The 15,134-nt window shown below is 36.6% G+C and overlaps 1 protein-coding gene across 2 annotated transcripts in view; it reads left to right on the plus strand.

Moving 5' to 3' along the window:
- Window positions 1–518: 518 nt before the first annotated feature.
- LOC127807199 (LRR receptor-like serine/threonine-protein kinase EFR) overlaps window positions 519–15,134 on the plus strand; it is a 70,680-nt gene continuing 56,064 nt past the window's right edge. The window contains exons 1-4 of one of the 2 annotated variants that reach the window (XM_052344874.1): window positions 519–1,552; window positions 6,859–7,221; window positions 8,417–10,411; window positions 10,542–11,124. In XM_052344874.1, coding sequence (XP_052200834.1) covers window positions 628–1,552; window positions 6,859–7,221; window positions 8,417–10,411; window positions 10,542–10,978 — 3,720 coding nt within the window. In that variant the 5' untranslated portion in view covers window positions 519–627 and the 3' untranslated portion in view covers window positions 10,979–11,124. Of the gene's footprint in view, window positions 1,553–6,858; window positions 7,222–8,416; window positions 10,412–10,541; window positions 11,125–15,134 lie in introns of those variants that run through there. The other variant, XM_052344872.1, reaches the window with a different exon arrangement.

Consider the following 15,134-nt stretch of genomic DNA (forward strand, 5'->3'; position numbering starts at 1 on the left):
AGAGGAGAAAGACGAAGAAGACAGCAGGAGAAGAGGGAGAAAAGAGAAGGAGGGCAGTTGAGCTGCTGGCTACTTTTCTCTAACTTATATATATATAATATTATATTTATAATATATAATATCTTATAAAATAATATTCTATATTATTAATTTTACGGTCGCCCACGATTTTGATTAATTTGTGCACAATGTGCTTTGCGCAATGTCAATTAATCAATAGCCAATATGTGCGTAGTGCTTGCATAGTATACCCATTGTTTTTTTTTTTCATTTTACTTTTATAATAATATAAATTATATATTATATTACACATGTTTCTAAAATAATTTTTTAATTAATTTTTCATTCACCTACTTATCAATTTGTACGTATGAATATACTAAATTTTCCGACAATTCTTGTCTTGTAGCACCATGTTGTTGTGGGACTAGAAGTTGGCGAGTATTAACTGCACTGTGCTGGCTATTAATAGCCAACCAGAAGCACCCCACAAGGATTAAAAGAGCTAGAACTGAAAGTTGAAGACTTTTTGGCTGCTCAAGGAATTGGGTATATGATTTCTAGACTTGCAGTCTCACCAATTCCCCATTCTTTCTCATTCACGAGGTTGAGGTTTCTATAGAAATCATGGAGAAAACTAGTTTCTGCATTGCAGCTGTGGTGTTGGTGTTGGTGAATCATTCAATGTTTTGTTGCTTCGCTATGACTAACTTAACCACAGATCAGTCTGCTCTTCTTGCCTTCAAAACCCAAATCATCAGTTCTTATCCCCACAATCTTTTGGCAGATAATTGGACCAGTTCTAGCTCGGTTTGCGACTGGTTTGGAGTCTCTTGTGGGATAGGCATTGGCCAACAGAAGAGGGTCGCAGCCTTGAATCTATCGGATATGGGTCTCACAGGCACCCTCTCTCCACAACTGGGTAATCTTTCATTCCTTGCCTTACTTGACATTAGTTTCAACAGTTTTCATGGACCTATACCGGAGGAGTTGGGTCATCTGCATCGACTAAAAGATATTAATTTCGGGTACAACAACTTTAGCGGCGGTTTACCATCTTGGTTTGGTGCCTTACCACAACTACAGAACTTACTTCTCTACAAGAACAATTTCACCGGCAGCGTCCCAGCATCACTGTGCAACATTTCAAATTTGGAGACATTGAATATTGGGTACAATCGTCTACAAGGAAAAATTCCACAAGAGATTGGTAATCTTTCCTATTTGAAATCATTGGATTTGAAATATAATGAGCTTACTGGTTTCATACCCGCTGCCATCTTCAGCATGTCATCTTTACAAGAGATTGACCTCACATCTAACAGCTTGGATGGTAGTCTACCAGTAAATATGTGTGATCATCTTCCCCAGCTCCGACATCTTCATCTTTCCTTGAATCGCTTTGATGGACAGATTCCATCCGTTTTACATCAATGCAGGAATCTTCGGTATTTATCCTTGTCATATAATGAATTCAATGGCAGCATACCTCGCGAAATTGGCAACATGACCATGCTCAAGGAATTGTACATTGGATATAACAACTTAGAAGGTATGGTTGTGCCCGTAAGGGACAATTTTGTTCTCTCTCTCTCTCTCTCTCCGTTCACTTGTTAAGTTTTGGGAAATGAAAAATTATTGAACGTAGTTTGTTAGTTCTTTGTAACTTCTAGTAAATATGTTGGCTGTGAAGCTCCAAACGGTGTCGTTGCCCTTAGCTAGTTGGAAGGCCACGTGTAGCAACCGCACGCTGCCATTTGGCAGCTGCTAGATGGCTGCACGTGGCAACCATCGGCTGCCTTCAGCTGGCGCCTGATCTCGCCCTTTTTCCTTTACCCGATCATCTCCTGCTTGTCTGCCATTTTCTGTTGGGAATAATCTATCGTGCTTGCATGACTGAATCCCAGCCTTTCATCCTCGCTTTATGATCGTTCATCCGGGCCATTCGTCATTGCTTTTAATCCCGCCCCTCGAGATGTGAGCACACACAGTAATTTTGACACGAGATTGACAAAAAGAAAAGGTGAAAGAGAAAGAAGGAGAAGAGGCAAGAGCCTTCGTCTTCGGGGCTAGGGTTCTGGTTTGGTTTCTCTGTTCTTCATTCTCTGTAAATCCTGTATAGCTTGATTTCATTTTATATGGTTCAATAGGGTTGCCTCTAATTTGTATTAAGTGATTATTTGGCGTTTTTGTTTTCTCGAACAATTGTTTGTATCGAGGGTTTTGTGAGGGTTTATGTAGGTGTAATCTGGGTTTTCATCTCATAAGTGCAGTGAGCTCTTCTCTCTCGAGCTCAACGTGGACGTAGCCTCGGTTTGAGGTGAACCACGGTAAATCCCTCGTGTCTCGGTTTCTGTTTTCGTTTCTGTTTATTGTGCTGTGTTTATTTTTCGTGCTTCCAGTTTTGTTCTTCTTTCATCAATGTTTGAAACACAAGGAAAAACCCTAAGGTTTTCTCTTGGGTTCCCAACAAAATAACTATCATGAATTTCCATGCCTTGTTGTTAGGACATGGGCCAAAATTTGAAAAGTCCAGATGAGGTGTTTCTGAACTGAGAAACATGAAATTTGTTTCCTTTTTATTTTTATCTATATATACTTTTTTCCTTGTATCAAGGAACCCCTACTGGTGCTCTGCTTCTTCTTCTTTTGTGTTTCTCCTAAAGGCATGGTGGTGTTCTTATAAATTCTTGAATATTGGAGATGGCACATCCTTTCAACAGTAGCATTCGATTTCAAGCTTCTGTTTTCTTAAACCAGGCTTCTTTTGTTGTCCTCTTCAGGAAAAATAAAAAGCATTACATTTGATTTTTATTTTTTGTATCATTTTTCCCTTTTGCACCAGTAACTTTTGGATCCAATGCTGGGTTTATTTACTGCTCTAGATTCTAATCTTTTGTAATTATCAAAAGATTCTTCATAATTATCAACCTATAGTGCATGCTTTATGGAGTGATCAAGTGACGGACAGTTTATCAGAGACGCCATTGTTCTTGTCGTAGCAAAAACAGAGTGTGGTGTTTGCTGAAATTCGCAACAATAGCAAATCTTCCCAAAGATGATGGTGAATTGGCTTGATAGCAAACACTGTTGTGTCAGGCACTTTTCATTAATTTTGAAAATGTTCAATTTCCCAGCCAAAAAGAAGTTCTTGTACACAAAAAAAAAAAAAAAGTTCTAACAGTTCTCTACCAAGAGTGTGTTTGCACTGCTTGTTGTCGGTGCAATGTGAGCCATATGTGATTAAAAGATAGGGTACTTGTTTCTAATTTTGACCACAATAGTCAGATATCTAGTTGAACTCTTTTAGCATCTAAAAGTTGTTGCTTGTTTACAAATATAACGTAAGGATAGTATATCTGCTTGGAATCTGTAAAAATTTAGAAGATCTTGTCAAAACTGAATTCCATGCTCAAACACCTCGGCTCCACCTACGTAGCTTCGCTGCTCTACAACTAGTCCAAATCAGTTGTCTCCGTTTGTTGTTTCAGGTACTAGTTTCAAAGTTGACTAGATGGTTCTAGTACTATATTTTCATAGGATTAAGAAAGTCATGAAACTAAAAACCTAGTTTTTTCAAACCTTTATATGGCTACTTTATAATGTTTTGGTGCTAATGCCTATCAGTTTGTTTGGATTTCTTCTAAACTAAGATGCCTTAGCTACCTCTGTAAACCAAAATCCTAGAAGGATTCCTAGGCAAAGAGGTAAGAATGACTTCTTCACCAAATACACAAGTTTGCACTGTTTGCTGAAAGTGCAAAGTTAGTTTACATGTGATCCAAAAGAAAGGCTGCCTTGCCTGTTTCTGAGTACTAAACCTACAATGCCTTTCTAGACTAATTTGCATGCTCAAACACCCTCTGCTTTAGTACCGATTTCAGATTTGAGTCCATCTTTTTAGAACCATGTAGGTCTTACAACTGAATCCTGTCTAACCAAATAAAATGAAGTTAGAAGTTAGTTATTTGAATGCTGCTGTACGTATACTCTGAGTAACATATAGTTATCTCATATTAGTTGCTTATTGATACCAATTTCTTCCAAAATTCTTTTGCCTCTCAGTCCTTACCTCCCTCTACAAATCAAATTCCTTGAAGGAATCTTTAACGGGTAAGATCGAATTCAGAGGTAACATGACCAATTGGTCTAAGTTCAATGTTCTGAGGCCTCTGGGCCTGGGTATGAAGGTATGGTCACTTAACCCAAATGGATTTCCGACTAAATAATGCACCTGGTTAATAAATTAGAGAAATTGGTGAAACATTCATCGAAGGAACCTCCAAAATGGGCTTAAACAAGAGAATGCAACCATTCAAAGTAATTTACCAGAAAGTAAAACATAGTAAGTGGAAAGCCACTGACTTCCTGGAAGTTTTAATCTCAATTACCTTAGAATTTCTTTTAGTAGAGAAAACAGCAAGATAAACCCTTTCCTCTTGTACCTTCATAGTTGATTTAATAAGCAATGATTAATTTTGAAACTCTGAAGGTTAAGTTACTCGTGCCATATTTGGTGTGAAAGAAATTGGAGAACATTAGAAAATAATCATAAAGATAATGCAATGTGGTTTCGGATAATTTAGAAGTTTTTGTTGGAATTTTAGAGACGTTGGTAGCTATGAAGTTAACGAACAAAAGCTGTAGAAAGAAAAAAACATGAATGTGAAGGTTGTAATCTCATCATTTTTATTCACATCATCATGCCTTTAAATAGGCAATACATGTCAACTAAATAACAAGAAAATAGGATTTATTGCTGGAATTAAATTTAAAAACAACGAAATTATCTCAACCTCCTAAATCAGTAAATAGAATCAAAGACCCAATCATAACTGACAATTTTGACCCAATCAACCCACTAAATCAACAATCTTGAATCAATATTCAACATTCCTCCTTGATTCAAAGTTGCAAAACTTCAACTTTTTATGGAGCACTTCTCTCCAAATTTCTTCCCAATTGTGAAGAACTTCTCTTCACTTCTTGATGCACTTCTCATCACAATTAATACTTCCTTCAAATGTTGAAAAAAAACTCAATTCAGTTTCATGGAGTACTTCTCTCCAAAAAATTCTTCTTGGTGCACTTCTCACCAAGTAGAAAAGCGTTTCCTTTTCAATTTTCCCTTCAACCGCCTTCACTATATTTGTTTGTTCTTTCATGTTAAATCTGCAATCCTTTTTCAAATGCCAAAATCTTTTACACTAGAAGCATTGAGGCTTTCGCTTGTGCTAACAATCTTTCTCTTTATGACCAGGCTTTTTGCAATGGTCACATTCTGGAATTTTTCCTTTCTTCTTTGATGATGAACTCTTGGCAAGATAAGCTCCCTCCACCGTCTTTTCACTTTCTTCATTTCTCATAATCCTTCTTTGCTCCTGAGCTTGCAAGGCTCCGATTAATTCTGCCAATGTAATTTAGCTAATGTCCCTTGAATCTTCAAGGGAGGAGATTTTTGCCTCAAACCTCTGAGGTAAGTTTATCAAGACTTTCTCTACGATCCTGCTGTCAAGTAGCTCTTCTCCCATAAGTCTAATTTTATTTACCACCGTCATTAGTTTTTCAGAGAACTCTTGGATTGTATCATTTTCATTCATTCTAAGAATCTCAAAATTTCTTTTGAGATTCAACACTTGTATTCTCTTTGTTCTAACATTCCCTTGATATAGCTCTTTCAATACATCACATGCTTCCTTAGCCGTTTCACAAGCCATGATTCTTGAGAAAATTGATTCGGAGACAGTAGCATGTAATTGAGATAAAGCCCTCGGAGCTTTAGCTTCTGCTTCTTCATGAGCTCTGATTTGATTGAGCGTAGGATTATTTCCAAGCGGGGGTATCTCCCTTTCACTTTTGACCCATTGCCATAAACTGAGACCTCTCAAATGAGCTTTCATTTTGACAGCCCATACTTGATAATTTTCTCCGTAAAAAACTGGTGGTGAAAGAGATGATGTGTTGGTGGAAGCCATAGAAATAAAGAAGGCGTTGATGGGTTCTCTCTCACGGGCCCCTTAAGATCATTGAATGCTTTGATACCATTGTTGGAATTTTCAAGACATTGGTAGCTATGAAGTTAATGAACAAAAACTGTAGAAAGAAAAAAAACATAAATGTGAAGGCTATAACCTCATCATTTTTATTCACATCATCGTGCCTTTAAATAGGCAATACATGTCAACTGAATAATAAGAAAATAAGATTTACTGCTGGACTTAAATTTAAAAACAATGAAATTATCTCAATCCACTAAATCAGTAAACATAATAAAAAACCCAATCATAACTAACAATTTTGACCCAATCAACCCACTAAATCAGCAACTTTGAATCAATATTCAATAGTTTTGACAGACTGCCTTTTCTGGTGTTGAAGATGGGAAGGATTCATCCCTAGTAGGAGTCACAGTTCAAGCATTAAAGCTGCCTCTTTGCTTCCAGGAGTAAGGATGAATAAACTTGATATTCCCATACCTTGTAATGATGGAAAACTTGTGTTATGGTTGTCCTTTTTATTGGTAGTAGTCTCAGATTTATTGATCATGTTACTGGTTAATTCTATAAAGTCGTTGCCCATGGTCTGTTTTGTTATCCTCTTGAGAATTTTGTTCATATTGGTATAAAGTGTAAATCATATATGGTACACAATCTGTTGTTTTAATGACAGCCTCCACAATTTTCATTTCTATTTCCTCTATCTTTTCTTTGTAAAGTTCTACTTTACTTATTGGATATGGTGAGGTAGAGACGTGATTTGCATATCCCTTCAGCATATTTCCTTTCAGGCTCTACATGTAACTGCCTGCATACAAATTGCTTTAAAGACCCTCTTCTATGTTTTTGGCAAACTTTGCAGGTGAAATTCCCTTGGAGATGGGTCAGCTTGTCAATTTGGAGGTACTGAATGTAGCCGGTGGATCTCTTACAGGGCATATACCATCCGTTATCTTCAACATCTCTTCTTTGAGAAAAGTCGATCTCTCAAACAATAGCTTATCTGGAAATCTTCCCCTAGGCTTTCATTGTGATCTCCCTTTTCTTGAAGCGCTATATCTTTCATGGAATCATCTTTCTGGCCAATTTCCTCCTGCCTTGTGGGAGTGCAGACAACTTCAAGTGTTGTCCCTGTCAGTCAATAATTTCACAGGCAGCATATCTAAGAGAGTTGGGAACCTTACATTACTAAAAGATTTATATCTTGGAAATAACAAGTTGACAGGTACTTCTGAACCTTTAGCTTTTATAAATGTTAACCTAATCAACCTTATACCAGAGCCTTCTTTGAGTTAAGACGACTTGGGGCAGGATATAGAGTGTCCTCAGATAATGCTGGTTAGCATAGAAAGGGTAACAAACCCTTGCCTCTTCCCTATGCTAAAATGTCATAAAAAATGAATGTACATGCATACACGGACACACTGGTATTAGGTTGATCTGCAAAATGAATAGAGTTCTTCATTGCTCATGAAAGAAACTTTCTGTTATTCGTGAGTTCAAATTGAATAGGCTAACATAGGAGTGGACACACACAGAGATGCCAGTTTTAGGTTTATTTGCAGACTGGGTAGAAATCTTTGCTGCTTGTCAAAACAATTCTCTGTTTCTGAGAGCTCCTACAAATAAAATTGTTATTTGTGGATGTTAGTTGAATTACTCAAAATTGAGACGGTTAATTGGTTGAACCGGTTTTGGCCGTTGGAGACTGCAGCTCCAACGGCTAACTCCTAACTCTTAACTATAACTAACTTCCTCATCGAAACTAATGAGAATTTTATATTAATAGAAACAGAGTGTGCGAGAGAGAGAACTAAGAAGCTATTGTGTATCCTATTCTTAAGTGTAAATCGCTGGGATTGAGAGAAAGAAAGAGAGCTGTGAGTGCTGGGTTGCTCGGGGATAAAGCTTGTATTCTGTGAGTTCTTGAGGAATACAGTGAGCGTTCTTGTATACTTCTGTAAGTCCTTGATTCATTTTGAGTGGATTGACTAGGGGAAGAACCCCTGCCGTGATGTAGGATTCCTTTCAAGGAATCTGAACACACGTAAATCTCGTGTCCCTTGTGCGTGCGTGTTTCTGTCTTTTCTGTATTTTTGTTTCTTGGTTATGTTGATCTTGCTGTCGGACGCTTAAAGAATTAACAGTGGAATACCCAGGGAGATAGAGATACAGCAGAAAAGAACTTACACAATGAACATTCAAATATGTAGAGGGGAAGTTAAATATCATTAGCAACACATGATTCTCACTAATTCGACAAAGAGGTCAGATAGTGGTTATTTTGCAGATAAGAAGACAGTGCTACTTTTTTCATCACCACAATCTTTCATCCATCTGTTCGACTAGAAACTGGTTTCTCCAAAAGACTTTCAACTCCTCTCCTCTTTTATCAAGCAAGCTAATAATATTCTTGGCAGGTGCATTACCAGAAGAAATTGGAAATATTAATCTTGAGAGATTAAGTATTCATGAGACAAGCTTAACTGGCTCAATTCCTTTCCAAATCTTCAATGCGTCAGCAACAAAAATCATTGACCTGTCTGACAATCAGCTCTCGGGTTACCTTCCATCTAGCCTTGGCCTCTGGCTTCCCAATCTTGAAAATCTTTACCTAAGCCAAAATAAGCTCAGTGGGATTATCCCAAGATCTATTGGCAATGCCTCCAAGCTTACCATCCTAGCCTTGACTACCAACTCATTCACAGGCTCTATACCAAGTACAGTTGGTAATCTAAGACTTCTGCAGCGGCTCTTGGTTTCTGAAAATAATCTGACAAGAGAATCTTCTACTCCGGAATTAAGGTTTTTAACTTCTTTAGAAAATTGTAGAAACTTGGAACTGCTGGCAATATCACTAAATCAATTCAATGGCATCTTCCCTGCTTCATTTGGCAATCTCTCTACATCATTTCGCTTTCTAGAAGCTTTTGGTTGCAAAATTAAGGGGAACATTCCCAGTGGCATTGGTAACTTGAGCAGCTGGGAGGGCATAAGCTTAGATAACAATGAGTTGACAGGCCTCATCCCGAGAACAATTGGAAGGTTGCAACACCTTGAACGCTTGTATCTTGAACACAATAAGCTGGAAGGATTCATACCCAATGATCTTTGTTTGTTGAATAATTTGGGACACTTGTATCTAAGCGGTAATAACCTCTACGGTCAGATACCCTCATGCTTGGGTAAACTCGACTCCCTGAGATCGCTTTATTTAGATTCGAACAATCTGACTTCTGCAATGCCTTCAACCTTGTGGAGCCTGAAAGATCTTATCGGTTTAAATTTATCAACAAATTCTCTTAGTGGATATATATCAGCTGATGTTGAACATATGAAGGTAATAACACAATTAGACTTGTCTTGGAATCAGTTATCAGGCAACATTCCAAATACCATTGGGGGAGCCCAGACATTACAAAATCTCTCCTTGGCACACAATAACCTACAAGGACCTATTCCTGAATCACTGGGTAGATTAATCAACTTGGAATTTTTGGATCTCTCCAACAACAATCTATCAGGAAGCATTCCTACCTCATTGGAGGCACTCAGGTATCTCCAGTATTTAAACGTGTCCTTCAATAGATTGCAAGGAAATATTCCTACTGGAGGACTTTTTGCAAACTTCACAGCTCAATCGTATGTGAACAACTATGGACTATGCGGTGCACCTAGATTGCAAGTCCCACCATGCAAAACTAGAAGCCTTCAGCAACCAACAGCTGTGAAAGTACTGAAATATGTTTTACCTGTAGTTGCGTCTTTAGTACTTGTGGTTGTGGTGCTCATACTTGTTTCACTAAGAAAACGCAAAGTCAAAACACAATCACGAACTAGAGAAGATTCATGCTATGCTGGATGGCGAGCGGTCCCATATTTAGAACTCTTCCAGGCAACAAATGGATTCAGTGAAAGCAACCTGCTTGGCATGGGAGGTTTTGGCCGTGTATATAAAGGAACACTATCAGATGGGATGAATGTTGCAATCAAGGTTTTCAATCTGCAGATAGAAGGAGCATTTAAGAGTTTCGATGCTGAATGTGAAGTAATGTGCAACACCCGCCATAGAAATCTCCTCAAGATCATTACCAGCTGCAGTAATGTGGATTTCAAAGCCTTGGTCTTGGAGTACATGCCCAATGGGAGTCTTGAAAAGTGGCTGTATTCTGACACTTGTTTTTTGGATCTCCAGCAGAGATTAAACATAGTGATAGATGTTGCATCAGCACTCGAATATCTTCATCATGGCTATTCAACGCATATTATTCATTGTGATTTGAAGCCGAGCAACATCCTGGTAGACGAAGATATGGTTGCACATGTGGGTGACTTTGGTACAGGCAAACTTCTGGGCAAAGGAGAATACATGGCACAAACCAAGACCTTGGCCACCGTTGGATACATGGCACCAGGTAATATGCTTCCCAATATTTCGTGTTTTCTTGTCTTGTTTGTTGTTAATTTTTCTGTTTCCATTTCCATCCTTACCTGGTTTCGATGAATGGGTGCTACAAGGACAAGGTTGCATTTTTATGTGTGTAGAGTATGGAACGGAAGGAGTAGTATCCACAAGCGGTGATGTCTACAGCTATGGGGTATTGTTGATGGAAGTATTCACAAGGAAGAAGCCCACAGATGAAATGTTTGCTGGAGAAATGAGCCTCAAGTGTTGGGTGAATCAGTCACTGAATGGGGGCTCAGTGCTTGAAGCCATGGATGCCAGTTTGATTGAACAAGAAGATCCACATTTGTCTGCAAAGGAGCTTTGTGTGTCATCTGTCTTGCAATTGGCCATGGATTGTGTGAAGGATCTGCCCAAGGAGAGAATCAACATGAAGGATGCTGCGACTACACTACACAAAATCAGAATTGCCTTCCTGTCAAATGTTGGAGAGGGTGGCGCTTCTCCTAAGGAGTGGGACTGGTATGAGACTTCAGGCATTGGGCCTAAGGAACATGTCAGCCTTCGTTCTATCTAATTTAACCTTGTAAGAGACATTTATGTAACATAGGAACCAGGACGGAGTTGGGGGAGGCGGGAGGCTGAAATTTTAAAAAATTAATGTAATAAAATTTGTATGTAATCAGAAAGTTGTACACTAATGATTGGTGTAAATTCCCTAGATTGATTTTACCCACTAAGAATTAAAGTATTTTCAGTAGTTTGATGATCTCTCTTTCTAAAAAAAAGATAGCAATGTTTTTCCTTTCTTCGTATAAAGTTATTATTCAGTTCTAAAATTTTAGATACACAAATAAAAAAAATAGCATAATTCAATAATCGAACAATTGAAATATTTAATTTAAGATCAAGACAAGTGTTTTTTAATATAAATTAAGGTTAACTTCTAAAAACTATTCTTACATAACTTTATTCCTAAATTACATATTGAAATCCTCAAACGCACAAACACATTGTAATTCGAAACAACAAGAGAGCATCCTCTGTTAAATTGCAATTGACCAAAAAAAAAAAATCAAAAGAACCTTATAACCTATTAAACACAATTCCCTTATAATCACTAAAGACTTCACAATATATTGAAATATACACAAAATCAATTGATAATTTAGGGAAATATAAAAAAAATAGAAAGGCTGTTTTCAATAATAATAATAATAGAGGGATCATAAATATTGAAATATATACACAAAATCAATTGATAATTTAGGATAAATAAGAAAAATAGAAAGCCACCATTTATCAATAATTCATTCATACAAAAAAAAAATAACATATAAAAAAACATTAAACATACCTTTTAGATCACACAAGGGGGGGGATGATGAGAAAAATGGCATTGCTAAAGAGAAGGCGAGCAAAGTAGTTGTCAAGTAGATTAGACCAAGAAGGAATAAATGCAGATAGATGTCAGTAACAATAACTAGGAAATTGAACAAGAGGAAGATGAATCGGTCGCAACAGTTCAATTTCTATATAATATATTAATTTGGCATCTTCTCTCATAATATGGACTGAAATTAAAATTGAAATTGAGATGAATTGAAATTGAAAATTCAAAGCTTAAGGCAAAATTTGATCTTGAACTTACAATTTTTAGTTATAAATAAGTTATAATTAAGTTATAATTTGGAGTGAAGGGTTACACATTATAAATTTTGGGTGAGCTGTAATTTATTTTAGATTAAATTGTTATTAACAAAATATTTTACGCTAAAAATTTAAATCTGATAATGGGCATGAATGGATCCGCCCCATTTTCATAAATAAGGCTTTCATAACATTATTTTTTTCAAAAGAAAATACCAAAAAGGTTTCTTTTTAGTAGACATAACAAAAAGGTTGATATTTAAACATTAAAAATACCAACATCCATCATCTTTAATTTTGTGGGATTGATTTGTTTCATTTTCTCCTTTTCGTTTCCTTGTGTATATCTCTTACTTGAAAAACAAAATCCATCATAATATGATAAAACCTTAATATTGTCGGGCCTAATAATCTCTGTTGAAATAGAAAATAGATAGAGAAAAGATAGACTAGAACTTCGCCCACCGTTTTATTGATATTTCTTGATTTATACACATATAAAAAGTAAGAAACATATTTACATGATTTTAGGAATGCCGTAACTATTACAATAATCTTTTCAAAAACATAATCCTTGAAATAAGGATGACCATTCCTTTTACAAACCAATCTTCCTAACTTTGTTCTTTAATACCAAAAAGAAAAAAAAAAACACTTAAACTGAAGAGTATCTAGAAAAATCTTAAAACATCAACACTCCTTCTTAAGATTTTTCTTTGCGACTCCTAGTCTCTGCCTTAGAAATTCAGATCTACCTTACCTCTTCCCTAAAGCCTTGGTCATTATGTTAGCCAACTGCTCATCAGAACTGCAATGCACCAGATGCACTTCTCCTTCTTTTTCAGCCTGCCTTACAACATAAAATTTGATGTTTATGTGCTTAGTCCGTCCATGATACACAAGATTTTTTACGAGAGTAATAATAGATTGATTATCCACCATGATGACCGTAGCTTCTTTCTAAATCAAGAGAAAGTCTGCTAAAACCTTCCTTAACTATCTAACTTGATTAATTTACGGCAGCAACAGTAGCTATATACTCTACTTCTACAGTTGATTGAGCTGCTACATATTGCTTCCTTGAAGCCCATGAAAAAAATACATGAGCCAATAGAAAACACATAACTTGTGGTGCTTTCCATATCATTAGGGCATCCAGCCCAGTCACTGTTAGAAAAACCTACCAGCTTCCCATTTTGAACAGGTTTACCTTAGATGCCAAAATCAACTAGCCCTTAATATATCTTAATACCCTTTTAGCTACCACTAAGTGATTTTGTCTTGGTGCATGTACCTAGACAAGACACTAGTAGCAAACATGACATCTGGTCTAGAAGCTGATAAATATAATAAGCTTCCAACTAGGCTTTTGTAGTGATTAGCATCAACTTCTTCATCTTCTTCAAATTTTGACAATTTTGAATTCTGAACCAAGGGAGTGGAGACTACCTTGCAATTTCCATTTTGAATTTTAAGAGTTCAAGGGCATGCTTTTTTTGTGAAATGAAGATGCACGAACCAAATTGGAAAATCTCCATTCCAAGGAAGTAGGTCCTGTGGCCCAAGTCAAACATTTCAAACACAACTTGCATTTCACTCTTGAATTTTGAAATCAATTGTGAATCATTTCTAGTTACCAACAAATCATCAACATCTATGGAGACAATTATAATTCCTGTATTATCTGCAAATTTGACATATAAAGTGGCTCCAGTTTCACTCTTCACAAAACCACATTTAATCAAATGAGAATCCACCTTACTATACTAGGCTCTGGGGGCTTGCTTCATGCCATAAACAGCTTTATGCAACCTATATACCTTCTTTTCTATACCAAAAACTTTAAAGCCTTTTGGTTGCTTAACAAATAGCTCCTTCTGTAATTCACCATTTAAGAATGTTGATTTAACATATAAATGAAAAAATTTCCATTTCAACTGTGTAGCTAGAGCCCATAGAAGCCTTATGGTTTCATGTCTGACTACTAGTGCAAACGTGTCACCAAAATCCACACCAGGTGGTCGAGAATACCCTTTGACAACTAACCTAGCTTTATGCTTAAATATAGTGCCATTTGGATTCAACTTTGTTTTAAAAATCCACTTAACCACTATCATATTCTTGGATTTTGGTATGTCAATTAATTCCCATGTCTTGTTCTTTTCAATCATTTGAATTTCCTCCTGCATTGCTAATCTCCATTCTTCAAATTCTGGTACTTTTGCAAATGAGGAAGGCTCCAAAGCTGCATAATTGCACCTTTAATATATCATGAACAATGACTGTCTTGATAATAGGTGAATCAGTCGAAGAATCATAAGAATTAAGATCTTTTAACCCTGAAGAAAAGGCTAATGATTTAGGCAAGAGTGAAATAGTTTTTGACTTTTGCAAATTTCATCATCCCTTACAATTTAATTATTGTTCCAATTCCAATATAAAAATTCATCTACAACCACATCCCTACTCACTTGTATCTTTTGAGATTACAAGTTGTAAATTTTAAATCCCTTCGACATAGAAGCATAACCCATGAAAATTCCAATTTCAACCTCTTGATCCCACTTGGTTCTCTTAACTGAAGGAACATGCATGTAGCAAATTGAATCGAAGGTTTTGAGATGCTTAGCAATTGGTTTGACTCCAAACCAAGCAATCTATTTAAGAGATAAACTACTATATATACTGCCTCAACCCAAATTTATTTGGTACCCTTTTATCCATTATCATACTTGATACATATCAAGGCCTAATAACCTGAATCATCTCAAAAACTATTTGCCCAAAATCTATCCCTAAGCAAAAACAGCACATAGACTTTCCTACCATGATGTCCCTTGCCCAAGGCCTGTTGGAATGTCTCCCACCATCAGCATGGAAGCCCTCTAATGGATGCCAGCTCACCAACACTAAAAGAAGAATTCAAAGAAATAGTTGGCTTCTAAAAGGCTATCATTAAAAGTTAGCATCTTTCCCATGCCATTGCTAGTAACTATCCTACATTTCCTATAATTTCCCAGAACACTACTAAAATTATTCAAGGCTCCAAGATGACTGATGTAATTCCCATGCACAATCAATGT

Source organism: Diospyros lotus, chromosome 8 (assembly GCF_014633365.1).
Source record: "Diospyros lotus cultivar Yz01 chromosome 8, ASM1463336v1, whole genome shotgun sequence".
NCBI lineage: Eukaryota > Viridiplantae > Streptophyta > Magnoliopsida > Ericales > Ebenaceae > Diospyros > Diospyros lotus.